This window comes from Cyrtonyx montezumae, unplaced genomic scaffold (genome assembly GCF_038088225.1).
Source record: "Cyrtonyx montezumae isolate F1298 unplaced genomic scaffold, pur_monq_1.0 scaffold_12, whole genome shotgun sequence".
Taxonomy (NCBI): domain Eukaryota; kingdom Metazoa; phylum Chordata; class Aves; order Galliformes; family Odontophoridae; genus Cyrtonyx; species Cyrtonyx montezumae.
The window spans coordinates 23,032,435-23,060,352 of NW_027071848.1; the positions used below are offsets into that span (position 1 = coordinate 23,032,435).

Below are 27,918 nucleotides of genomic sequence, written 5' to 3' on the forward strand. Positions count from 1 at the left end.
AGTTTTGGGCCTCTCACTGCGAGAAAGGCACAGAGACCTTGGATTGTGTCCAGAGATGGGCCTTGAAGCTGTGAAGGTCTGGAGCACAAGGCTGATGGGGAGTGGGTGAGGGAACTGTGATTGTTCAGTATGGAGAACAGGAGGCACAGGGGAGACCTTATTGCTCTTGACAACTGTCTGAAGGGAGGTTATGGTGAGGTGGGAATCAGCTTTTCCTCCTACATAATTAGTGATACGACAAGAGGGAATGGCCTGAAGTTGTTCTGGGGGAGATTCAGTGTAGATGTTAGGAAATACTTCTTCTCTGAAAGGCTGGTCAGGTGCAGGAGTGGGCTGCCCAGGGAGGTGATGGAGTCACCAACGCTGGAGGTATACAAGGAATCTTTAGATGTTGTGTTGACGACCATGGTTTAGTGGGAACTATTGGTGATAGGTGGACAGTTGGACTGGATGACCTTGTAGTTCTTTTCCAACACTGGTGATTCTATGATTCTAAACTGGAGAGAGATGGTTTTGAAGGATGGACACCTTTGTGGATAAGGAATTGACTGGAGGATTGCAGCCAGGGATCACTGTCAACAGCTCTGTGTCCAGGTAGAGGCTAGAGGCATGCCCAATGGGTCTGTCTTGGGACTGGTACTCTTTGACATCTTTATCAATGACTTAGATGATGGGATGGAGTGCACCTCAGCAAGTTTGCTGATGACACCAAGCTGAGTGGTGCAGTTGAGACAACAAAAGGAAAAGGTGCCGTTCAGAGGGCCATAGACAGGCTTAAAAGTGGGCATGTGTGTTAGCAGAGTGTGCCTGCAGCCTGGAAGTCTGGGCTCCACCAGAAGAGGGGTGGCCAGCAGGGTGAGGGAGAGGATCGTCCCTCTCTATTATGCCCTCATGAGGTCTCATCTGGAGTACTGCACTGTGGTCTGGGGCTCCCTACGTGGGAAAAATGTGGAGCTGTTGGAGTGGATCCAGAGGAGGGCCTTGATCAGAGGGCTGGAGAACCTCTCTGATGTAGGAAGGTTGAGGGAGCTGGGCTTGTTCTGCCTGGAAAAGAGAAGGCTAAGGGATGACATGATAGTGGCCTTCTAATTCTTAAAGTAAGCTTATAAGCAGGAGAGAAAACAACTTTTAACACAGCCTCATAATGATAAGGGGAAATGGTTTTAAACTACAGGAGGCGATATTCAAATTCGATTTCAGGGGTAAATTTCTCACTGAGGGGGATGGGCTGTGTGTGTGTGAGAGAGACACTGGGGCACAGGCTGCCCAGAGAGATGGCGGATGGGCCATCCTCAAAGGCGCTCCCGGCCACTTTGGATGTGGCCGGGGTTGCCCCGGGCCCTCACAAGACGGCGGACAGGGCTGGACCGGGCACTTCTACGTAAAGCAGAGGCGGGGCCGGCGCCACGGCGGTGGCGGCAGCGCCATGTCGTGGTACCGCAACGTCGTTTGGTTCGTGAAGGGGCTGCGGGAGTACACGAGGTACCGGCGGCTGCCGCCCCCGAGGGCCCGCTGTCCCGCGGGGCGGGTGCGTGTGTCTGTATGGGTGTTAGCTGCTTCAAGGCTTTCCGCGTTTATTTTCGATTTTAACTGAAGCCTGCCCTACAGAGCGGGCGAATTTCGGCGCCTTAAGTACCTTTTGACAGGCGACCTTGCCCTGAGCTCCCTCAGTGCAGGGAAAGCCCCGAGCCCCTTCAGCTCCCTCGCAGCATGTGTCTGTCCAGACGGCTCTGGGAGGAGTGTTGAGCGTCTGCCAGAAAAATGCACACTGAACTGTGGAGGGAAAGCCCTTCTCAACTTTCTGCGTGTTTGCTTGCTTTTTTTTTTGGAATTGCTGCCTTCTAGTTTCTCACAGGTGTCTCTGGTTTATCTAGGAGTGGCTACGAGGCTGCTTCCAAGCACTTCGACCCGGCAGATCTGGAGGTGGATGTGGCTGGTAGATCCTATCTGATCACTGGGTCCAACAGCGGCATTGGCAAAGCTGCAGCCAAGGAGATAGCGTGGAGAGGTGAGCCGGGGCACAACCCCGGGCTGCAGCAGAGTGCAGGCAGATTCTGGCTTCCAGCACAAATAAGGAGCGTGCAGCTCTATGGAGTCAGGGCCAGGCAGGGTATTTTACAGAGCTCTTAGCATGGGTTAAAGGATTAAGTGTGATCAGTGGTATGAAAGCTGAAATAGGGAAGCAAAGATGTAAGCAGAGAAAATCTTCAGTGTTTCTCACGTATATGTTTACCAATATTATCCACCTACACTATAATGTTGTTTAAAGGTGTTACTGATGGTATGGTGTACATAAGACTGGTTCAGTACAAGTAGCAGCTTGATGGACTGTGAACTGTGTGAGGAACTTAAACATGTGCATGATGAAAGAAAACAATTGGATCTGTGAAGCTAGAAATGGGGGAGTAGAAAAGAACCAAAGTAATGTACATCATCATGACAAGAACAGCCTGGAAATGGCATCCTTTAGCTGATCATGTAAGTGTTTTGTTTTTTTTAACATTGCTCTGTGTAAGTGAGGAGATGGTAGGAACTGGAATTAGCTACTCTTTAAGGATAAAACTAATCCTGTTTAGGGCTGATAAAATAACTCCCCTTGTGCAAGAGTGACAAGTATTTTGGCACGTGGAATATAAAGGAGGAGTTTGTGGTTCTCTTTGCCTGCTTAGGCTCTAGCAACTATTTTATGAAGGAGAGTAAAGATTTGGTTAAATTAAACTAATTCAAAATTATTAGCATCGAAGAGCCTTTGACTTAAAGATCTACATGGATACCAGTATATGATTGATCTTAAGTTCTCTCTACAGCCATTTTGCACAGCAGCCTCATTGCTTTGCCTGGTGACTTTTCTGCTTACAATTGGAGCTGCCAGCCAGATGTTGCATGAAATCATTTAGATTGGAAAAGACCACTAAAATGATCAAGTCCAATTGTCAACCCATCGCCATCGTGCCCACTAAACCACATCCCTCAGTGAAATATCTATACTTTTCTTGAACTCCTCCAGAGATGGTGACTCCACCACCTCCCCAGGCAGCCTGTGCCAGTGCCTGACCACTGTTTTGGAGAAAAAAATTTTCCTAAGATCCAACCTTAATCTCCCTTGGCACAACTTAAGGCCATTACCTCCTGTCCTGTCACTAGTTACCTGGAAGAAGAGGCTGACCCCCCCCTACTTCACTACAGCCATTCTTGAGGCAGTTGAGAGCAATAAGTTCTCCTCTGAGCTGCCTCTTTTCCAGTCTAAATCTCAGTTCCCTCAGCCTTTCCTCATAAGATTTGTGCTCCAGACCCTTCTCATCTTTGTTTGCCATCTCTGGACACACTCCAGGGCCTCAATGTCTTTCTTGCAGTGAGGTGCCCAGAACTGAACACAGTACTTGAGATACAGCCTCACCAGTGCAAAGTTCAGAAGGACAGCTGCCTCTCTAGTCCTGTATGTCTGACTGAGCAGGTGCACATAGGATTTGGTCATTACGTCTAAATTTGAGCCCAAAGAGTAACCCTGGATTCAGACTTTTTGCCTGATACCTCTCTAGGGCATGGCTATGCATATAAAGTTAAATTGACTTTACCATTTAAGTCAGGAAGAAATTCCTGATCCCATTCTTGCACGTCTTGGTCTGAAACTCCATGTCAGCTACTGGGACTCTGGCTTCTGGTTGAATCTCTTTAAGTGCACTCCAACAGGAAAATAAGGAATTCACACCTGTCAGAATAACCAGGCTATGTTGGCTTTATCTGCATGCACATCATATCTTTGTAAATAAAGGCAGTCTTGATGATATTGTCTCTAGCCTAAGTTCAGCTCTTCTCTGACTCAGTGTCATGTCAGTGTAATGGGTTAACCTTGGCAGGCAGCGAAGCACCACACAGTTCACTTCTCTCTTCTTCACTCACTTCTCTTTCAACCTCCAGTAGGGTGAGGGAAGGAGAAATAAAGAATAAAAGTGTGAAAACTTGTGAGTCCACGTTAATAAAAAAAAGTTTATTGCATGATGGAGAAGTTAAATAATGAAACAAGTGATGCAAAAGCAATCACTCACCAACTCCTATGGGTAGACTAATGTCCAGCTGGTTCCTGAGCAGAAGATGGCTAACTGCTTAAACCCCATGTCTTCCTCCCATTTACAGATCATGATGATATGTGGCATGGAATATCTCTTTGTTCAGCTGAGATTAGCTGTCCCAGCTGTGTCTCCACCCAACCTCTTGTGCATCCTCTGAGCTATTCACTGGAAAGCCAAAGTGAGAGACAAGGCCTTGGCATTGTGCAAATGCTGTTCAGCAAAGGATAAGAAATTAGTGTTTTACTAGCATTGTTTCAGTCACAGATCTAAAGAACAGCATCATATGAGCACTATGAAGAAGATTAATTTCATCCCAGACCCAGTGCTATGCTTACTGCAGATTAAGGCTCTTCTATATTGTGAACTGCAGTTCAGGTTTGATGCCACCTTGTCCCAGTCCCATGTGTTGTTTAAATTCAGATAATTTTAGATCTTTACCATAAAAGACATATTTAAATGCCTTTCCAAGTCTATGGATTGCACCAAAAGAACTCTCTTTCCTTGGCACCAAGAAAATATCCATGTTCAGAGCCCTTCAAACACACCTTTGGGACCATACCATGTTTCCAATCAGCTGGAAGGCCAACCACCTCCTCTGAGTGTTTTATTCATACAAGTGCAGTACTTGTGCAGTCCCTTTTGCTTTGGGAAGAGCTATTTAAACATCTGCACATCCTCAACTGCCTTAAGATCTCTCATTAAAGCCCTCCTTTGTGCAATGAAGCCTACAGTCGCTGAGAGAAGGGCCTGGCAGATGAGCACTGGAAACTGCCTGTTCTGATGCTTGTCTGTTCTCTCACTCATGAAATCAAGTCTCACTGAAGCAAAGACTGTCTTTCATTCTGATCTGGATGTGCTTAGTGCCTGACTATGCAGGGTCCCTTCCATTTGCAGTGCATGTGTAGCACAAACGACCTCAAGGCTTGTTGCCTGCAGCAGCTGCGTGCTCAGTATGCTAGCTCTAACTGTGGTCAGTGGAATTACTTGCAGAGTCAATTGCACATTCAGAGCCCAAAGTAGGCTGTGCAGCACATGGGTGTGTGACTGCTCTATCCCTAGAATAGTTTTGGTGTCTTGCATTTGGGTTCTGATTGTTTTCATCAGAACTCCTTTGGGATTACGTTGCAGTGGACTAAACTATGGAGTACATATGTTCTTGCAACCGAAATTAACATATTTCTTGTAGTGATTAAGGAATGCAAATCATAAAAATGTGATGTCTACTAGTGATTAAGACTTTTACCATCAGTAGATCTATTTGTCCATTGCTTTGTCTATCTTGACCTTGAAACACCCTAATTTCAGTACTTGTGTTTATTCGTAGAATCATAGAACTGCTCAGGTTGGAAAAGACCTTCAAGGTCATCAAGTCCAACTGCAAGCAAACCATAGTACCCTAACAACCATAAATCATGTCCCTGAGCACCACATCCAAACGGATTGTAAGCACATTCAGGGATGGTGACTCGACCATTTCCATTCTGTTGAAATTCTACCACCTCTCGGGGCAGCCTGATTTATCTCCTCATGAAAACCTTTTTCTTAATGCCTGCCCTGAACCTTCCAGGCTGCAGTTTGTGCCGGTGGTCCTTGCCACATTATCTGCCTCTGCTGAAAAGAATTTGTATACCTATTGTCTTTTATTCCATTTTCACAGAACAATTCCAGTCACTTGTGTTGTTTCTTTGAGAAAATAGTTGAGTGCTTAAACTGCAGAGGCCTTCTCCATACACACAACCTTGCCTGGGTGCCTCTTGACAGCGGAGCAATGGGACCATGGACTGTACACAGCCCAGGAATCCTCTGACTGCTGGGAAATCCCCACAGTAGTTCAGTGATCAAAACCAGCCTACCAGGGTGGCCACTGCTACTGGCACGCTACAGGTTTCTCACAGATGGGAAGCAGTCACAGAATTTCTCATTCCTTCTGATTTGTACCAGAAACTAACCCTAAACAAGAACCACAAATTGGAAATCACTTTCTGGCTCTTTCTCTTTGCTGATGCCCCCCCTGACATATTTAGTAATTAATTGTCAAACGTGTTTCTTGCTAAAATCCACGAGGTGGCACGGTTCACCTGGTTTGCCGCAGTAAGGAACGAGCTGAGGATGCCAAAGGAGAAATAGTGACAGAAACTGGGAATCAGGTGAGTTTGTTGTTGTTATGTTTTGTGATGTCTTACCTACTTTTGAAATCCTTGCTGAGGATTTTAAAAGTTAGTTCATTGCAACACTCTTGCAGCATCATTTATGGGTTTGCAGCATTGGAGTTGGACATTTTCTGACTATGAATAAAATGCTCTTGATTTGCTAAGGATGTCTTTCCTGCTTTAGGTATGCGGTCCAAGTTTTATGCATGTAGGCTTTTCTCTTTTTCTTACAGTATCTCTTCCTTAGCTCCTGCTTTTCGTTAGAGATTCTTTTTGCTTCTGCATATATCAATGTACGGTACACCTCCGTAGCTGTCAGTGTTGCTGTGGTAATTGAGGGTGTGCTTGTGGAGAAGTGTAGCCAGTGTCTTTGTACCTTGGATGGAGATCTGTCTTTGTTTTAAGCAGTACCTTGGCTCTTAAACACAGTATTTTGGTCCCAGTAGTAGTGTTCAACGTCAAAAATTCTGAAGACTTTCTTATGGTTAGAGATACCATATTGACTAAATTGATGCTCTTTAGTTTCAGCTCCCAAGTGTGGCACTTCTGCTCTTTAATGGAGGTGAATTAGATTAGTCCTTGTTTAGAAATACTCTGTAACTGTCTAGGAAAGCATGATCTCCTGACTATAGTAAGATACAGTTAGGAAAGAACTGGTGATTATAAGTGTTTTCTTTTTCAGCTGTAGACAGACAGCCTGGGCAGAGGGATGACATTGATGACCTCCTTCACATTCTGTCATTTGATGAAACAAAACTTGAGGCAAATAGTATTCTTCATCTAAAAGCAGCACATCTGCTGCATACTGAGTTTTGTTAAGCTACAAACCGGTAGTTACTCTAGTCATGAAATAATATGATGGCTTGTAGAACTTGTGTGTGACCAGAGATCCTGGGCTCTTGTATAGAAAGGAGCATTTGTTGGAAGTGTTAGATGAGCTGTACAAGAGGCCCTGTAGAACATGTGCCTGCACTGGGAAAAGTCATTTTTATGAGGAGTCCATGAGAACATCCTTCTTTCTAAGTAGCCATTTAGAAGCAATCCAGGGAGCTAATAAAATACTCTATCTGCAGCTTGACAAGTTACATGCAGGCCTAACTTGCTCTTCCTGATTATCTGGACAGAGATCCTGTTGTAATATGTGCCAGAGATTTGTTTCCAGTTTCCACAGCAAAACATGCCAGGGTCAAATATTGAGAAGAGCTATTGACAGGCACCTGCACCACGATCTGGGAACTGGGAAGGTCTCCTGATTTTCTAAATAGATCTACTCGCAGAAATTAGATCTCCCGTTGAAAATGACTTTGCTACCATCAAAGACTTTTATAGGGAACAGATCTGAGAGTTCTTTTTCTGAGCCAATGTGACAGTCTTCAACTGATAAGTGTTGATTTAGGTCTTTTTCAGTCTCTGAAATCACTTGTAATATTGAACATCTGCCCCCAAATCTCCTACTCTTCTGTTCCAGTAGTTAGTTGTAGTAGCTCTAAAAGTAGAAGGCTTTTAGAGAGATATCTGGTTAGAACCTACAGAAGTGTCAAGTTTTTTGGTGAGAAATGAGCATTATCAGGAGAAAATTCTGGGCTATTTCAAGTGAGCTGAAATCCAGTGGCTAAAGAGAAGTGTTTTTATCTTCAAGGAAGCAGAATTGTAGATTGGGAATGATGCCTTATAATAATTTTCCCAGCTTCTTCACTTCTCTCTTTTGCTTGTGTAATGGGTATTTAAAGAAACAATTTGAAAGAAAGAGGTCTTTTAATGATTATTTGTTGTTTTGCATGGGAGCACATCCTCTGCATAATTAACTTAGAATTGCCCTTCCTGGGATACATCATAAGACTTTTCTGTGCTATGTCTTTGAGCACTGTGCAGGAGAAGAGTAGGATATGCAATGCCTTCTGCATGCTGATAAATGGTACCGTGCTTATGCTAAGTAGAATAGACATTTACAAAAGCAAGAGAATTGCCTTTAACAGGATCTGAAAGGTTTTGGATGCTTTGGAGAGGAAATATTTTAGCTTAAGTGGGTTGGAAGATTACAACTTTGCTCTCATGTCAAGCTTTTCCTTTTCTATTTTACTGTGTTCACATCGCTGCCTGCAGCATTTCAAAACATGGGTCGACTGAAAGGGACTTGGCAATTTGTGCAGGGCTTAGTGTGCAAAGGGACTGCAGAAAGCACTCAACACTGTGCTTAAAATTAGCAGCATGGGCACAGTGATGTACCTGAAGGTATGCTCTTCTGGCCTGCCCCAGGGGAATGATAAATGGGTGCTGTGCTGCAGGGAGTGACTGGTACTTCTCCCTGAGCCTGGGGCAGAGCATGATGGGGTCCTCATCAGTTGGGCTCTGCTGTGGCCAAGGTGTTGGGCAAGATGAAGCATCTGCTGGACATGGAGCAAGCTGCATAGCCTTAGGGGGAAGAAACAGTAGGTGGGCAGAGCAGAAGAGCACAAACCCTACTTACATGGAAGGATGGACAACTAGGGCCTGTCCTCAAATAAGTAGATGGATGGAGAGTCCTAAGATGGAGAACACCGGGCTTTTGTGAACGCTGACAGTAGAAGGCAGGATTGCTCTCAGCCTGCAGATGTGCATGTACGGGATAGGTATAGCGCCGTGGTAACTGATGGGGAAGAACAAGCTCTGTCAGGGGAGGCTTTGAAGCCAGCTGAGCCTGAACCCTTGTTGCACCAGGGGGAAGGGTGGGTGAAAATGGCTGGAGGCTCCCTCCTGTGGGGATGTGGCCCAAACTGTTGGGGCCATTAGCCTCAGGAAGTAGCAGTCAACAATCCAGAGCTGATCTGATGAGCAGTTCTTAGTGCCATCCTTCATGGGTCAGTACTGGGGCAAGAGTTTAATGCCTCTGTTGACTATCTGGACAAATGGACAGAGCATAATCGTTGTCAGATTGCAGATAACCTCAACTTGTGGGGAGCTGGGGAGTAAAGGTGCTGTTCAGAGAAACCTAACAGATGGGAAAATAGGCAGACATGAACCTCATCAAGTTCACCAAGAGCAATCCTGCCCAGGGCTGCAGTAATCCCACAGAGTATTATGGCCTGGGACTGGCTGGCTAGAAAACAGCTCTACAGAAAAGGACTTGGGGTTGATGAAATAACCCTGAGCAAGCAGTGTGCCCCGAGGCAAGGAAGGTCAACTGCACCTTGGGCTGTATAAACAAGTGTAGCCAGCAGGTTGAGGGAAGTGCTGTGAGACCGCAGCAGGACACCTGTACCCAGTTTGGGCTTCTTGGAACAAAAAAGTCTTTGATGTCCCAGAGCAAGTCCAGACTGCCAAAGTTGCAGAGGAACTAAGATGTGTGTGGGGAAGAGGTTGAAAGGTTTGGTTTCAGGTAGCGTTAAGAAGAGAAGGCTGAGATCTGCAGCCATATTGCTGTGCTACACAGCTTGCAAACCTCACTGCTGACTGCATTTTACCTTATCGTATATCCATGCTGTATGGTGCAGCACTGCTTCAGCAGTGCATGAAGCAGGTGGACTTTCTGTGCCAGATTGCCATGCAGAGATGAAGGCTGGAGTCCCTTCAGCCACACATTAAGCATTAAAAGGTCATGGCTCTGGTGCAGGTGAATCTAATAACAAAAGATGTTTCAAGGAAAATATTTTGATTTCCCAATTTTGCTTCTTAGCCGTAAGTGTTTCAGATATGTTCTGGAGATTATATTTTTTCATATGACAAGGCAGGCCTTAACAGTGAACAGAGCCTAGTCACTATCCATGTTGATTGTAACTCACTTTTCTTCATTCAGAATATCTTCTTGCATATTGTGGATATTTCAAACCCCAAAGAAATCTGGAAGTTTGCTGAAAAGTTCAAAAATGAACACAAATTGAATGTGTTGGTAAGTTTGCATATTTAAATCATGTGTCTGTCTTTGGTGCGCCCATCCTCTGAACTTATCCAACAGATGGTCCAGTGGCAGTTCTCTGCTTAATGTTCTCTAAGTATTGCTACAGAAGTCTCCATGGAACATTTGCTTTTGCCCATTCTCAGTTTGCATACACAGATATGATACAAAGAAGAGAGAAGCGCACTGATTTTTTAGATGCATCTGTCAGAGGACTCACTGCAAATTTTCTATGTGGCTTTGATTACTAACAACTTTGTGGCCATCGGGTTGCATATTCAGGCTATGCATATTTCCCTAAGCAAAAATATGGCAGAGAATGATGCCCCCCTTGCATAGTCCAACCCACCCTGCCATTGACAGGACACCTTCCACTAGACCATGCTACCAGGGCTCCATCCAGCCTGGCCTTGAACATCTCCAGGGATGGGGCATCCACAGCTTCTCTGGGCAGCCTGTTTCAGTTCTCTACCATTCTTACAGTGAAGAATTTCTTCCTCATATCTTACCTAAATTTCCCCTCTTTTAGTTTAAGGCCATTACTTCTCATTCTCCTTGAAGCCTTCTCATCTCCAGGCTGACGAACCCCAACTCTCTCAGCCTGTCTTCATAGGAGAGGTGATACAGAAGTGAATTTTCCTTAGTACAGAAGTCTCTATTGGAGAGTACATTACCACATAGCACCAATGGGATCTCTCAAATGAGACTAACGTACTACACTGCATATTTGTCCTAATATCTGTGCTCTGCAACCTGCATATTCCTTCTGCGAGAAGAGATTTTAAAATATGGAGTAAGGCACAAAGATGGTTTGGCTTTTAGTCCCAGCCCATTTCTCAGAAGATTCTTTCTTTGTGGAATTTTTTTTACAGCTATTGACTGAGTCATTTGACTTGGAATAGAGTGATTTATAGAAACAGTTTGTAACGTTGTGTTGTTTTGCCAAAAAAAAAAATCAAACTATCATGGTTTGCCTATATGTTTAGCTTTGTTTGCAGACATTTGCCTAGATTGTGTTTGTTTACAGGAGTTGTTTTACAGATTAACAATGCAGGGTGTATGGTGAACAACAGAGAATTAACTGAAGATGGACTTGAAAAAAACTTTGCAACCAACACCTTAGGTGAGTACTGGGGGCTTAATTCTGAACAATGATGCTTATGCCTGAAGTGTGTATTCACAGCTGGGTTCTTCCTGCTCAAAGAGGGATAATATTATTGCTATGTCAGGGAGGGGGTAGTATAGGAAAAGAAGAAATACTGCAGCTTGTGTGGAGTGTCCCATTTTAATTTCTTCATTTTTCAGCTTTTTTCATATCAGTATTTTATTTATCGTAGCAGCAGTGAACAAATGCAGATAACATAAATTGCTTCTAAAATTTGATGGGAAACTTTGTTCCAAGCAGTGCTGCTAATGATAGTCTACCAGTGTGCTCCTGTGGCTCGTTCAGAACTCTGACCATGTGCATGCATTTCAGTAGGCCTGAGCAGTCCTATTCCATGTGACGGAGGCACATTGTATGGGACAGCTGTGCCCTGGGTGCTCTCCAGCAGACACAACTCCTACTCAAGTGATGGAGCAGTTCTGTGTAGACCTGTGCACTCCAGATACAAGGGGCATATGATGAACTGCATGGTGGGGGTACAAGAGGGCTAAATTAAGGGAAACAGGGAAGAAAGAGATGAGGACTAGCAGAGAAGACTGTAAGCAAAGTTAAAGAATCCCCCATAAGTGCTGTGGAAAAGATATGAACACACTGTGAACAGCAGTGTGAACTGCTGTGTGCTGTCACTGATGTGTGGAGGGCTGAAAGCTGCACTTCTTTCAAGGAGAGGTGGGGTGTGTGCATCTACAAGCATCCCTGTCCCTCTCTTTTCCTCCGCGCAAGTATGTGCCTATACAAAGGGAGTGTTTTTAATACACTCAGAAGTGGCACATTAAGGAGGAGCTGTGGCGATTTGTTTCTTTGTTTTCCTCCTGTTCATTGACATCTGGGATGAGGAAGAGGGGAACCTTGCACTATAAAGATGGGGTGCCTACAGAACTGAGCATTTAGGCCTGGAAATCCTTGTTTGGTTTTATTCTTAGCTTTGTTCTTGCATAGCTTCCTTAACTCCTATCAACTTCTGAAAACTATCAATTTGGGATACAGATACCTTGTGCTTAGCTGATATTGTACACACACATAGTTTTTCTGCAAGTCTGACCGAATTAAAGTGACGATTAGCAATTCAAGTGTAAAGCCACAACTTCTGTTTCTTCATATACATCTTCCAGTAGCATCTTTCTGTTCCCTGTGGTTAGAATTCAAAATGAGTTTTACTTCACCATCAAATTTCCCCTGACTGGGGAAGTAGAACTTCCACCTTGAGAAATGTATTCCCCTTGTCATCTTTTAGACAAGAAGCCATGTGCAAAGATGCAGTTCATCCAGAGAGGAGCAGAGTGAAGCAAATACAACAGTTTGAACATGAAAGCATGCATTTGTGTGGTTTTAAGCACTGGGGAAATCAATTGCTGGTGAGCTATGCTAGTGCATCACTTGAATCAGGTTTTATCACGCAAGTAGAAGCAGCAAGTTCTGCTTTCCCAGCTGTAAATCAGCCTCACTAGAAACATACGGCAGGATAAAGCTGCACAAACGTGGTAGAGGAAGCTGAGTTATGATTGTGCTGAACTAGGAAAGTGCCTGTAATATCTTCTGTCAGTGTTATGTATAGACCTTCTTTATTCATTTGTGTGCCACTTGCTGCTTGAGTGCGTAAGAAGGTCGGGGAGGTGGCTGCACATTTAAACAGATGAGGTAAAGCAGGTAAGTCATCCTTGGCTGTCCAACTTCTGCAGAGTTCAGAGAAAGAGTGGGTTGTTTGCCTAGGCTGGTTCTCTTGGCAACAGTAAGGATTCACTTTTGAAGCTTTTGAATAGAGTGAGACTTGGTTGATGTGGAAGAGGATGTTTGTGCAAGGGAACGCTTCTGTGTTTGCACATCAGGCACACATGGGGGACCAATGCTGTCAACAGTATGGGTGCTTTTCTTCAATGTCAGAGATGGGATAATAAATCACTCCTGTCAGAGTCACAGTAGAAGAAAGTGGTGTGGAAAAATGCATGTCAGAGCAGATGCTATGTTAAGTCATTTCCCTGAGTACTGTGTACCTTTGGTATGCTTTACTATGGAGAAGTTGTTTCACAGGAATACTTCTCACTAACTTCTCAGCAACTATCTGTTACAGGGTCCCAGAGAAAACCTTAGCTACGTTAGACATAACAGGTATATAGGTTGGCTGTAAACCAGGACAAACTGAATTCTCCTCCCTGCTTTTATCCTCAGAAAAACTGAAGCCTGGCCTGTTTCGAACATCTGCAGTAGTCCCCTCTTGTTAGCAGCATAAGAAGCAATAACTTGTGATTGCCTGATTTCTGTAGAATAAGAATATCATTAATACTTCTTCATTTTTTCAGAACTTCATAAGCAGAGTGTTCCTTTCATCGTTCTTTGACTATTAGTTTCTACCCTGAATCTTAGCTCAGATCTAATAAAGGAATGTGTAGGTTGCAGCTATCTAAGAATGCAAGAATTAACTGTAAAATACTTTCAAGACAGAGCATAGTCTGTTAGTTCTGTATCTGATATCTGATTTACGTTTTACATAAGCTCTAGAATTGCTCATTTAGGTATCTAAAATGCTGTGAAGCTTTTAAATCCAGGCTATGGGTATTTTCCTCTTGGCTGAATTGTTCGTGTGTTTGAAGATATTTTGCATAATGGGTGTTAGAGTTCAGTTCTAATTGATCATCCATTCTTGGACAGAGGGGGCAAAAATGAATACACGAGCTCTTTGATTGCTAAGATGAATACATAAAAAAGAATAGCGCTGGTTAAAATAGGAAATACACCCCTTTTAACATGAAACACCACTGGCTGGCTAATTGAGGACAATTCACTGCATTAGGAGGTACAGAGACCTCTCTCGTGTTTCAGCCCTGTGAAAAAAGGAGTCCTTAGGGACAAAAAGCTGGACATGAACCAGCAGCATGCACTTGCAGCATGGAAGGGCAACTGGGCTGCATCAACAGAGGAGTGGCAGCAGGGAGAGGGAGGGCCTTGTCCTCTTCTCTGCCCTCATGAGTCCCCATCTGGAGTATGGCATTCAGGCCAGGGGCCCCCAGCTCAAGGAAGATGTGGAGCTGTTGGAGCGGGTGCACAGGATTGCCACGAAGATGAACAGAAGGCTGCAGCACCTCTCCTGTGAAGAGAGGCTGAGGGAGTTGGGCTTGTTCAGCTTGGAGAAGAGGAGGCTGTGGGGTGACCTCACTGAGGCCTCCCAGTACTTAAAGGGAGATTACGTCCTTTCCAAGTGCTAGAAATTCAGCAGAAACAATCCCTGTTTCTCTGTTTCATTGTCCTCCTTACTTTTACTCAACACATCTCGCTTGACATGGAGAAGTAGCATATACATTACATTGTATTGCTACTTAGCCAAGGGGATGCTAAAACACACTCAGAGGTAAATAAGTGATGATCCCAATGTGTTTCTTTCTCAGTGTACTGAAACCTCCTGTGCTTTCTTGTTGCATAGTAAAGCTGAATACAATTACGCTGTGTGCAAAATTGGGTAGGGTCAGAGGAAATAAGACAGTGGGGCCATAAGAAATCAGATGCACAGCCCATCTGTGACAAGTTGCCTAACCTGAATGAATGTTTTTCAGTCTCTTCCCTCTGCATAAACCATAGCGAACTGGGTCTGTCAGACTGTTCTGGGCTGCTTGGAGGTCAGGCAGCTTGGATGGCAGCTGTCAGTCTGCCATGGGGTCAATGCTCCATTTTTGCAGACAGCCTTACCTTTGTGAAGGAGACTGTGATACCAATTTACTTTTACAGAGTTTTGAGACTTAGAGAGTTGTTACATAAAAATGTAAAGCTGAATGTAGTTGTAAATCTACTGGCTGTACTGAATTCTAGGTTCCCAGGACACAGAGGAACCTTTATTGAGCTGAGCTTTGTAATTCAAGGAAAATGTGGACCTTTGTTTTGTCTTTCATGTTCATTAGCTCTTCACATACGCTCTCAGTTATTGCCTACTGTGGTGGAATTGCCCCTCAGGGACAGCACAGTAATATCCTCATTCCTGATCTGATACTCAGGAAGCAGGCTCAGGGATGTCTCTCACTTGAAACTGTATAAATCGAAGGCTTGAAAAGATAACCAGGTCAAGGAAGAATGTCAGCTTGCGCTTTTTTTTTTTCTTCTCCTTTCTTTTAAGCATTTGACATAGGAAAAACAAGCCTATTTATTTAACTCATTTTTACCAGATGAGCAAGCCATTGCAATCTGTACTATAAAACTTTGTTCCCACTTTTTTTTCACAGTTGAAATAGCACTCTACCTAATAATACTGCAGAGCTCAGGAAGATGGAAAACTCCACTGAGTGTGGTGCTGGCTGCCTGCCCTTATCTGAATGTTAGCAGGCTAAAGACCTTACCGACAATTTACCACTAATTGCCAGATAGAACATCAAGAGAAAGCTATTGTAGAATCCACCAACACACTTGGGCCTACAATAATTACATCAAGAATTAATTTGATGTTCTAAACAGGTACATGGCTTTACAGTATTACTTCAGCCAAAACAGTAATTTTCTTTATAAGTCAATTTAAAGTATGGTTCTAGGGGTCAGTTTAAATCTGTAAAGCAGATAGAGGTATGGTTTCTTGTACTATTACTACATGTGACATCTTGCTGACTTCCAAGTGTGAACTTTACGAATCTTGAGGATTCTTCTGTATTTTATCAGGCTAAAGATACATTACAGCCAGCACTCTGGAAATCTGCCTTCACAGTGTTAGTCTGTATTTTCTTCTAGGGCTGTTGCGCTTAAGTTTCATGTTCTGACACAGAAAGATCTGTAACCTTGTGTGGAAAGACATATGTCTGATACCCTGTAGACTTCAGCCCCTTGCAGGGAGACAGTGTTCATCTCAGTGGTGCTGTTGTAGAGATAGTGAGCTGAATTAACTATTAGAAGAATGTGCAGAGCTGCCTTCCAACAAGACCTACCAACAGTTTTCCATCGTTCCCTCAGCTTCTACTGCAGCTCGTGTGAAACATGGCCTAATTTTATTTTGACGTTTGTGGAGCAGCCCAGCTGATTTCTGTAATATTTTTTTAACAACTCTGTGTATGATTTGAAGGCTTATTTCCCTAACAGCTCCTCATTTCCTACACTTCCATCAATGAGATTTCTCTGTGAGTGTGAAACACTGCATTACTGCTCATACAGTTTGACAGAGGGATTCACTGTACGGAGTTACAAATGGTTGTTACTTGTTAGAGCACAATATCAAATTACTCAATTGAGAAGATCTCAGAGCAAGTGGAGCAATTGCACAACACAGCACACGGTGATTTCATTTTATTTTATTTATTTATTGTACAAATAAACATGAAACTTAAAGAAACATTAATGTGATCAGCACTTGAGAAGGAGCATACCTGAACAGAGCGTGTTCCACTTAGGTGCTACACTCATTGCTGTACTGGAATTACCATGTGTAATGACAAAGCACGCTATCTAGCTATGAGGGCTGCTCCAAAAGTAATGCCTTCTATGTTGCTATGTTGATGGTGGTATGGCAGTAGAGGTCGAGGCTTCCCAGTATTCCATTACATTTTGTTGCTGTGTGGCAGGTGTCAGCAGAGGGGCAGTCTGACAAGAAGGCTTCTGATATGGAAGTGTATATGAGGTAAAGGTGTGTCACTGAATTCCTCCATGTGGAAGAAATGGCACCCGCTGACATTCATTGACACTTGCTGAGTGTTTGTGGGGACCAAACAGTGGATGTGAGACGATGCATTTCAGCAGTGGCAACAGCAAAGACAAGCCATGTTTTGGGTGGCTCTGCACTGCTGTCACACCACACAGTGAAGAGCATCTCTATCAGCTCATCTGCACAAATCAATGGATTATGACCAGGGAACAGTGTACATAGCTGAATATCAGCTTCAGTGTGTTAGAAATGATAGTGGCAACGTTGAGATATTGCAAAGTTTGCACCAGATGGGTCCCACAAATGCTCTCATGGGAACAGAAAGAACATCGTATGCAAGTTTATCGGGACCTATTGAATGAGGCTGAAAGTGACAGTTTCCTGGATCACATCATTACCAGTGATGAGATGTGGTGTCAAAACAGCACTCCATGGAGTGGTGACGTGTGAATTCCCTATTAAAGAAAAAAACTGAGAAGCAGTCCTCAGCAGGTAGAGTGATGTGCAGTGTCTTTTGGGATCAGAAATGGGTGATCCTGCTGGATTTCTTGGAATCTGGATGAACTGCATCATGACACTGACTAAGCTGAAGTCTCAAACTTTCAGAGTCAGGCCAGAGAAGAAGACAACCTTGCTTTTGCAACACGGTAATGCCAGGCCCTGTACTATCCTGAAGACCCACATATTGCCATAATTGACTTGACTCACATGCCACATCCTCTGATAGTCCAGATTTGGCACCTTCTCTCTTCCATCTGTTTGGGCTGATGAAAGATGGACTCTGGGAGCAACAGTGCTGTCACAGCAGCTGTGAAACAGTGGGTCACTTCGGTTGGGCAGATTTTACAAGCCTGTCATGCAGGCTCTTGCTGGAGGAAATGCACAGCTTATTGTGGTGACTGTTGAGAAAGAGTGTTTTGTAGCTGAGAATTTGCTCTATCAAATAGTGTTATTGTGCTCTTTTTGATCTATTGTAGTTTCCATGGAAGTAAACAGGAGGCATTACTTTCAGAGCAAACTACAGAGTTGTTTGAATGGTTCGTAATGGTGGAGTAGCTGTATCCTTACAGGAAAGATTTGAATTACAGGGTACTATACGTGATTTCCTGTTGTGTGAGCTCAGCTTTAAGACATAAATCTTAGAGGAATTTTTACAAAGAAAAGCAAATGCAGAGAGAGGATGTTTATCTTTAAAAGGGATTGTGCAACAATCCCAGGAGCCTCTTTTACTCGGGGAAGTGTGGCCTGTGTCGGACTGCATTACATGGAACAGGGCAGCAGCTTGTACAATAGGCTTTCCTAGCTGACTCTTCACCTCATCGGAGTTCAGTCAGGGCAGTATGAAATCCTGGACACGTGGTAACAGACTAGATGCTTAGTTACCTACTTCAGCATTCCTGTTGCTTCTGAGCAAGCTCTTGTTTCATCTTGCTGGGCTCCTGGCAGCATAAATGCTCTTTTTCAAAGGGAGGTGGTATGTACCATTTCACCACAAAAAATGTGGAGAGGCAGCTGCCTGAGTAATTCCAAGCAACCTGCTCTTCTCCATGAGCACTGTGCAGACCTGTGCAAGAAACAGGCCTTGGTCCAAGCGAGCTGCTCAGGCACAGACATTCCTGCCCTATGTCCCAGTGGGCTCTTTTGCACCTCTTCTGTTGGAGCTGCAGGCACTGGGGAATGGGCTCTGCATGGTGGCATCAAGGCTGAGTAGCTCTATTTGCAGAGTGACTCACTGAGACAAGAGCATGCTTTCTGCAGCATGGGCATTTCCTCTCCTTCCAGAAAAAGTCTTCTTTGGTTTCTGGAAGAGCCCCGGAGTGGAATGGCAGGGTCACCAGGATACTCTCTGCTTATTGCTGTTACAGTGTAAGGGACATCGCTGTTGATCGTCATCTTTCCCCTCCATGCCACTCTGAGTTCCTTTTGTCCTTTTTGAACCACAAAGAAAAAGAGACTTCAAATAACCTACAGTCTGAACACAATGCTAGTCAAGCATTAATCACATTTGGAACACTTATTTTAACTTAACTGAGGGGGAGGAGGTTTCTCTTTTAACAGACAAAAATAGGTTTTTTTTTTGTCAAGAACATTACTAGAATGTTCATAGAATCATTGAATGCTTTGAAGGGACCTTAAAGCCCACCCAGTCCCAACCCTGTGCCACGGGCAGTGCCACCCAGCAGCTCAGGCTGCCCAGGGCCCATCCAAGCTGGCCTTGAGTGCCTCCAGGGATGGGGCACCCACAGCTCCTCTGGGCAGCTGTGCCACAGCCTCACTGCCCTCTCAGTAATGAATGTTAGAGCGTGTAAAAAGTCAGTCCCTCTTCTGCTTATAAGCTCCCTTTAAGTCCCTTTAAGTTCCTTAAAAAAGTACTAAATATAGCAAATATTCTATTTTATTTTTATATTGCCCATGCCCATGCAATTGATGTTTTTGTAAGGGCCATGGCAGGCAAAGCATTCATTTTCAGCTTCCTTCTTTCCTTAGGAAGCTGCTGCTGCATTCCTGCATGCTGCAGTAGAGCCGTGCTTGGCACAGCCTGTGCCACGCGGTGCATGGCTGTGGTAGCAGTCCACACTGCCTCCTGCCTGTCTGAACACGACTCCCCAGCTACGAGCCAGCCTCTGCGTGGGGAAAAATGCACAGCTTCAAACTGATAATGACGCATTGCAACCAATAATATGCCTTACTCATCTCTTCCTACTGAGTTTCTTGTCCAGGCTGCTTTGCCTGACAGACCAGCCCAAGCAAATAGGAATATATAATATTGAAGTGTATTTTTTTAATACAAAGGAATTTGTGTCTGGACACTTAAGTATGGGGCAATAGTTGGTGAAATATTTCTTAGCAGAAGGGATTGCATGCTTTGCTCTTGATGCCTGACACATCTGTGTGTGTTGAAGAAGCTGCTGGAGGAGACTGGGATTAGAACAGGTCTTTTCACACTGCCTCAAAGTACATGAGCAAATGGTTTTGTGGGCTGAACGTCTGAATGCTTTGGCTATGTGGGATTTAGTGAATCCTTAATGAACTTGTGGAACAGAGGAGACAGTGGCTTTGCAGTTACTTTGTGGTTTTAAATAAACACAAACTTCTGACAAGCTGCAGTTGCTATAAGCAGGATTTCTGGCATTGAACATTTCTCTCATCCAGCTGGAAAGCAAAACAAAACCCAGTGTTAATTAAGCAATCCTATTACCTTTATCTTTGCATCCCCTTAGAGCTAACAAAACGGAAGCCTCTTGAAAGTGTCAATTAATCTGCAGGATGGTAAAGCCAAACACAGGCATTGGTGCTGCATTGCAGCTCAGCCTTCAGGAAATGCAGCGCCGTTAATCAAGCCGTGCTGTTACTTTGCATTTGAAGAATCCATTGCCAATTAAAATGTAATCCAGTCTCTCAGCTTGTACTGAATTGCAGCAGTCCCTGATGCAGTCGCTGTAGCCCTTGTCCTCATGATGTCACCGGCTGCGGTCCCCCCAGGGGACACACAGGCTCTCAGTGCTCACTGGCAGCTCCTTTGCTTGTGTTTCCTGCTGCAGGCGGGCTGCACTTTCTTCCCTGCTCTGCCTTCGTTTTAATCTGCTTGGGTTTTAAATATATCATGAGCAGATGGATGTCCCACTGATGCTACAGAGAAAAGGATGGCTGTTGTGACTGACAGGGGAGCTGAACAGTTTGTTCACCGGGCGTGCAACGCATTTCACTGTGCTAGCATATTTATAAACACGCTGTATTTTAACTGGGTGATCTCATTGCCTCTGTGGAAGAAGGGTTATAAAGACACATGCTGGAGTCTTCATGTGTAAGGGAAAAACATGGCCTCGGCGGCTCATGGAAAAAAAACACGTTTATTGCCAAAATGGAGCTGTTGAACTGGAGCCATTTCTGGAGATGCAAGAGAGAAGTGTTGTGCTTGATGTGGAAATGCTAGACTGAGTGCAGCTGGGCTCATCTCAAATGGAATTGAACTTTTAAAACAGTTTTAAGTGGGGAACAAAAAATGTGGAAAAAAAAGTCTTCTGTAAGATACAGAAACAAGCAAAAATCCCTGCACTGCATTGGAGCGGGTGAAGCAGCACTAGGTGCGTCTGAATCAAACGTGCCAGCAGATGAGCAGTGCTATGAATAACAAACTTTCTGGTTATAGTAACAGCTGTGATGGAATATATTTGTGCTGTTTGTACAAATCATGCTAAATGAAACATGATCAAAGTGTGGAAAAACACAGTTGGGTTTCTCCAAGTAAACCTAGCTCAGCCTTGGACACGCAATATCAGTATTTGCTCTCACAAAGATTCCTTATTTGCTGATTTCTGCAATGCTGCAGATGTACAAGGCATTTCTGATGGAACACCTCTCATACAGTTTCTCCTGTGAGAAAAGTTTGAGAGGTCTGAGGCTGTTTCACATGGAGAAGAGAGGGCTCCGGGGAGATCTGAGGGCAGCCTTTCAGAACCTGAAGGGGAACTGCAGGACAGAAACGGTCAGACTCTTTAGTGAGGACTGTGGTGATAGAACAAGGGGAAATGGCTGCAGGCTCAAAGAGGCTAGATTTATGTTGCATATAAGGAAAAAATCTTTTAAAGCGAGGGTGGTGAGGCACTGGAGCAGGCTGTCAAATATGGTTGATGTCCCGTCCCTGGAGACTTTCAAAGCAAGGCTGAATCAAGCCCTGGGCAATGATCTAGCTGTTGTGTCCCTGTTCATTGCAGGGCAGTTGGACTAGATGGCCCTTAGAGGTGTCTTCCAGCTCTGAGGATTCTATGATCCTATATGCAGCAGAAATTTACAGTGTTGAAGTACTCTGTGATATTTTTGCCTTCTCACCATGAAACCACTTGGAGGGATGCATGTGTGAAACATGGTTTGTTTTGCTTGTTCATGGCCCAGCGTAGCTGTGTGTACATATGGTGCACACAGAGAGGAAGTATTTTCTCTGTTTCTTCACTGGTCTCACCTCATTCCCCAGGGAAATCCAAACCTGAGCCATGCAGCCTCCAGAGGCATGGCTAGAAGGTAGGAAGCAGTTTTTTCTATAGGTAAGATAGACACAAAAGCCTGTAAAATAACTGATGCGCCTTGTGAGATATGATGAATAGGGATATTACAAGTAACACTGCACCAAAACCGTTAAACTTGGCTGAAGTTTCAGAAATAAAGGGATGTTGGTCACAGGGGACTGGGAGAAAAGAAAGCCTTTGAAAAGAGAAGTTAATGTTCGTGTCTGTCTGCCTTGTAGGTACATACGTTCTGACAACTGCCCTGCTGCCCCTCCTGGAAAAAGAAGCTGATGCCAGAGTGGTAAATTTGTGATGCTCTTTTTTGGGAAGCGTTGTTGTAATGTCCCTTTCTTGTGGTTTGTGGCAGCATCTCTTTGCCTTTGTTAGCAATGCAGGATTATGTATTAATCCATGAGCACCTCAAGTATCCTCTTGGATTTTGCCAGCAGCCAGATCCTTCTCCAGTTCTTGCCTGCTGCTCTGAACCCTTCATTGGAAAGCAGAGTAAAATATTTCCTCTGGAAACTTTCCTTTTCTCTTGCCCTGGGGCTAGTTATCTCCTGCAGTGTAGTACAAAATGCTAATAACAGGAGCCTAGGCTTAAAAACCTTTATTGGCTTTGGTATTTGGTATCTAGAATAGGACAGAAAATACATTTCTAACATAAAATTTCCTAAGTTTTATGTAGTATCTCGTTTCTAATTAGCTTAAATAAATGCTAAAGGTATACATTACAAATAGTGCTGTTTTCTTTCTCCCAATTACACTTCAAAAGGAAAAAAGACAAAGAGATCCCTGATGGAGTCGGACACCATTTTGAATGAAAATCAGTTGTCAGAATGTGGCCTGAAGACCACACTTCATGCATGAGCAATGACACTGGGGAGTTGTTTGCTTTTTCATTCATTTGTTTTTCATTCATTTGCTTACAGGTAACTGTCTCTTCTGGGGGCATGCTGGTTCAGAAATTAAACGTGGCTGACTTGCAGTCAGGAAGTGGGACATTTGATGGAACTATGGTGTATGCTCAAAACAAGGTAAGCCCTGGTTTTTAAAATAAAGCCTAGCACCTGTTTGCTTGGTGACCTAAACCATCTGCTTTGCATAAAGCCTTCACACACACACACACACACACATACATACATACACAGAGTTCACTGTGGAGCTCCCATTGCATCCAACCTGGTCTGAGATGCATAACCTTCTGTTGATATCATGCACTTACGGTGCACACCACCTTGCAGGGGGAGTGTGGCTTTGTGGTATGGCAGTTGTGATGGTCTCTGACAAAATTACCCACTGAACCCCATGGTCTGAGTGAGCAAGGATATTTTTCTGCTATACATAAATGCTTTGCTATAGCACACTTGGTGTAGTTTGTTTCCTTGGGAACAAACACTGTGAACAGGCTATCGGACTTGATGCTAACCTGGCTGTTTTTGCTCTATTCTAGAGACAGCAAGTTGTCTTGACAGAACAATGGGCAAAAACTCACAGAAGCATCCATTTCTCTGTTATGCACCCAGGCTGGGCAGACACTCCAGGTATCATCTGCCTGACACTCTCCTTTTTTTTCCAGACTAGTCTAAAAGCAAACAGAAGAGAGACTTTGTGCTGAACTTCTCTAGCAGGTGCAGTCATTACTTGGCTCTGAACTGGCACTTGGAGTAGTTTTGTACCCCCTTGGTAGTCCTATCCTTCACAATGTCTGCTGTCTGTGTGGAGCTGGAGAATAATAAAGGGCTGCAAATGATTCCAGCCCCACGCAAATGCACAGAAAAGCCCCAGTGCTTTAAACTAACCTCTAAACATTTGTGACGGGACTGTTAAACACATGGAAACTGCTTCTGCTCCTGAAAGCACCAGCAAGCACCAGCAAGCACCAGCATGGAGATGTTGTAAGCTTTCGAGGATGTACAGCAAACACTAGCATGCATCATGTGCATGCCTTTTTCCTCTGCTCTTCCCCTAAACATTTATAGCCATGGAGAAGCAGTGTGCTTGGCTAGACAGCTCTGACTGAGCTGCAGCTGTTGGTTACTGCCTGGCTCAGCAGGAGGGCCAGCATGCAGGTTGTGTTCTGCAGTATATTCCCAGCCCCTCACACCCCGACTTGGGCTGCAGACTAGCAATCCATTATGTTTGGTGTTTTTTTTTTCCTCTGGGGACACAGTTTTCCAGATTTGTTTCTTACAACAGAAACATTTAAACCCACCTACTTTATGCTCGAAAATGAATCTTTCCAAATCTTAGTGTTACTTTTGCTTTAAAATTTATTTATTTTGCACATCATTTGTGTGTTCCCAAACCTAATGATCTTTAACGTTATGCCACCTTGGACTCTCCAATCCCCTTGTTTATTTACAGCTGCAGGGGACAGGCCTTCTATCATCTGTTGTACAAAATATAAATCATCCAGTGTTTAAACACTGAATACATAGTTAGTTTCACAATATAATTTTGAAATACCGTGCTGCAATTGACTTCCTAAAACTGATGTGAAAATAAGAACTAAAAATTTATCAGAATACCTGTTTACTTGGTATTTCTATTTCCCCTCTGTTTAACTTCCTCGGAATTGGATTGGAAACCTCCCACTGATCCTGTTCTAACCTCCTGGTAGTTTTCTCAGTGCAATTTGACCCAAACAAATGCTTGATCATCCATCAGCTTAACACTATTCCACCGTGGTCACCATGTGCCTGGCTATGGGGAAATACTTTCATTAACTTTGAGATGCCTTCCCTTCATTGTACACTCACAATGGCAATTTTAAGCATTTTTTTTAACCATAAAAGCCTTGCATGGCAGCCCACCATCCCATTGTTCTCTCTAGCTGTGAGGTCGTCGATGCCAGACTTCTATCAGAAGATGAAGAACAGCCTGCGCACGGAGGCACAGGGAGCTGATACTGTGGTGTGGTTGGCAGTATCATCTGAGGCAGCCAAATTACCAAGCGGCCTCTTCTTCCAAGGTAAGAGTGTCGTTGCATATCAATGGAGTCTGCTAAACTGCCTGCAAGGTAAGATCCTAATCTGGCCTGGAAGGGGATGAAGACTGGACCGGGCGGCTGATTTTCAAAGGGTAAAGCGTTTCTCAAAGTTATTCCTAGACTAAAGGTTTAAGTGAGCACTGCATAACCAAAGAAAGACTGTGTTAAGCTGTTGTGTTCCTCTTTTGTCTTCTGAATCAGCTCAGAGACTTCAGAGCATTTCCTTAGGGAAATTTTTTAAGTGGATATGTTTTTTAAGTGAAGGTGGCAGGACTGTGGCAAGGGAAGGTAAATCACAGCAGCCAAAACTGCATCTTTTACGATACTGGGAAGGTAGCAGCCCTCTCACAGGGTGCTGAGGGTTGGCTGTGCTTTGACAGGCTCTTCCTTCCTAGCTCACCATGCTCACGTGAAAAAAGAAAGCCAGGCAGAGACTTGAGCACGGTGGCTTTTTTGGCATTAATAGCATAGTGAATGTAAATGGGAGAAATAGGCCAGAGCCTCTTTTCTCTCAGACAGATGGCAGGCACCTTCGTGGAAACAGCTGAAAGCATAGATGTCTCAGTGGTGCTGCAGGCCACTCCAGTGGGAGAAAGGCAAAGCTCAGGATAATTGCTTACAGGCACCTCACACTGTTGGATGTCAGATCCCGATTCACTGGAGTTTCTAGTTGGAGCATGCAGAAAGTTTGGACTTTTTGAGCTGGGTTGACTTTGTCCTTTCTGTCCCCTCCCAGGCATCACGCAGGGTTGGTATACTTAACCTGACCTTTTCTGTGTCTTCATGTGGTGCATGCAGAAATGACACCTCCCAGCCGGTAGTTCCTCTCCGTAGCACCAGAGTTGCCTTTTTTATACTCCTGTCACCTCCTGCTGGGCCTGACCTCTGCTCAGTTCTTTTACTCTGGATCAGAATTCCAGCACACTCTTGCTTCTGGCCTTGGTTAAACTCTGGCCTTGGTAAACAGGAAACATGCCTTGGCTCTTCAGCTGTAGGTAATGACTTCTGAGAACTTCGGCATGACTGCTCTTGAGATTGCAAGGGAACTCTTGCACTGTATGCTTACTGAACAGAGATAGTCATTTTTTTCTCTCCCTCAGTGCCCTGTGGAAACCACAGGTTAGAGTGTTAGGCCTTTGGCCCCTTCAGTAAAGGGCTTCATGTGCTAGAGTCAGTACAGACTCTTCTCCCCTGGTCCTAGATGGCCATTTCCTGAGTCAGTAACACCTTCCCTCCATTTCCTCTGTTCCCTTTGAGTGGAAACTAGAGCCAGCATTTCTTTTTCCTGAGGAAAAAAAATGGGAGGTAAGAACATGACTCGTGCAACCAGAATTCTCAGCATCTGCCAAAATAAATCAGAAATGCCTGACAGAATCCTGCTTTCCAGAGGCTGGAAGCATCCTCTCCATGATACTGAGCTCAGCTTTCACACATAGTTCCCAAACTTGAACACAAGCTTCTTGAAATACCCCATCAGTTAGGAAGCTGTACACGTTCAGTGACAGTGAAGGAAATGTTCCTCTGCCTGTTCTTCCTCCTTGGGTTTCCATGAGCAGAGGTTATGTGCTGTGTGCAGCCAGTTACAACATTTGCCCTTAAGAGAGCAAACATCTCTGCTCCCCTGGGAAGCCTGGATGGTTTTCAGAGAAATCTGCTGCCCACTGTTGGAACAGCTTATTCTCTAGTCTCAGCTGGGTAATGCAGAACTTGGACTTCGTAAGCAGAGTAACAGTGCTGTGTCATTGCTCTCACAGTTGTTTCATAGACATCTAAAAGCACTGTCATAAGGTTCCTCAGCTCCAGAGAGCATGCTGCTTGAGAGGAAAAAAAAAACCCTTCAAACTGACAGTGATACAGCTGCATTTACACAGAGTGAGCGAGGAGACCAAGATACGGAAGGCCAGACAAAGTATCACACTGAGCAAGTTTGGTCAGGCATCTTCATTGTGGGTACATGTTACTTCTGGCAACTGAGTAATTCACAGAAGTTCTTCAGCATGCAGAATTTAACCGTTTATTTTTTAGGATGAAAGTAAGATTTTAAAGGTAGAAAATAATCCAAACTACAAAGTCCCAACTGAGAAATTTGTGTAGCACTAGAAACGTTCTCCATCAGACAGTGAAAAGCCTTTTCTGGTGCAGGAAATGGAGCTTCAACCTTTAAGAATTGTCACAGTCTCCTGGTCTAACAGGAGTTAAACTCATGACAGAGAGCAGGCATAAACCCCACAGTAAGGCCTTCCTTTATCCAGCTGCAAATGAGATCTCACTCAACCCTCTGAGTCATGTTGTATAAAAGGGCAATTAATCTGGTTCCAGGAAACAAATGAAATTAATTTCTGGTTTGGAATATGTATATAACTAATGAAGAGCATAGCAGAAAAATCTCTTTTTTGCTTGAGGAGGTAGATAAATATACCCATTAAGACTTTTTCTTTCCTTCTTTCAGACAGGCAGCCAGTCCCTACACACCTACCCTTAGCAAGAACCCACAGCTCACCAGGGGATGAGGAGAAGCTAATGGAGGTGCTGGAAGAATTCTCCCAGAAGTTCAAATCCACTTCTCCAGGGTCTCCTCCATGTTGCTGAAGATCATGGAGTGGATCCTCTTGAAAGCTATGCTAAGGCACATGGAAAAGAAGGAGGTGATATGGAACAACCAGCATAGCTTTGCCGAGGGCAGGTCCTGCCTGACCAACTTTGTTGCTTTTTATGATGGTGTAACTGTGTCAGTAAACAAGGGAAGAGCCACTGATGCCATTAATCTGGATCTCAGTAAGGCCACAGTCCCCCATAACAGCTTTCTCTCCAAATTGGAAAGAGACGGAATACCCCGTAACATTCTCCTCTCCAAAGTGGAAAGATGGATTTGATGGGTGGACGGCTCAATGGATAAGGAACTGAGATCATACCCAGAGAGTGGTGATCAGTGCCTCAGTGTCCTGATGGAGGTCAGTGACAAACAGTGTCTGTCAGGGGTCTCTTCTGGGACCAGAACTCTTTAACCTCTTCATTCATAAGCAGTGGAGTCAAGTGCACTCTCAGCAAGTTTGCAGATGATG

The 27,918-nt window shown here is 44.2% G+C and overlaps 2 protein-coding genes across 3 annotated transcripts in view; one reads left to right on the forward strand and one right to left on the reverse strand.

Annotated features, from left to right (window-relative positions):
- The window catches only part of WDFY2 (WD repeat and FYVE domain containing 2), a 270,430-nt gene that overhangs the window by 170,976 nt on the left and 71,536 nt on the right, over positions 1–27,918 (reverse strand). The gene's annotated exons all lie outside the window — the stretch shown is intronic.
- DHRS12 (dehydrogenase/reductase 12) lies at positions 1,415–27,641 on the forward strand. Of its 2 annotated transcripts, XM_065730307.1 has the most exons (10): positions 1,415–1,482; positions 1,875–2,008; positions 6,135–6,217; positions 9,993–10,085; positions 11,133–11,214; positions 22,104–22,165; positions 22,797–22,901; positions 23,318–23,408; positions 24,701–24,838; positions 27,306–27,641. In XM_065730307.1, the coding sequence occupies exons 1-10, from the start codon at positions 1,427–1,429 to the stop codon at positions 27,443–27,445; spliced, it is 984 nt and encodes a 327-aa protein (XP_065586379.1). In that variant the 5' UTR covers positions 1,415–1,426; the 3' UTR covers positions 27,446–27,641. The 2 variants fall into 2 exon arrangements, with proteins under 2 accessions (XP_065586379.1, XP_065586378.1); XM_065730306.1 differs by lacking the exons at positions 1,415–1,482; positions 1,875–2,008; positions 6,135–6,217 and having other exon boundaries at positions 10,011–10,085; positions 11,078–11,214.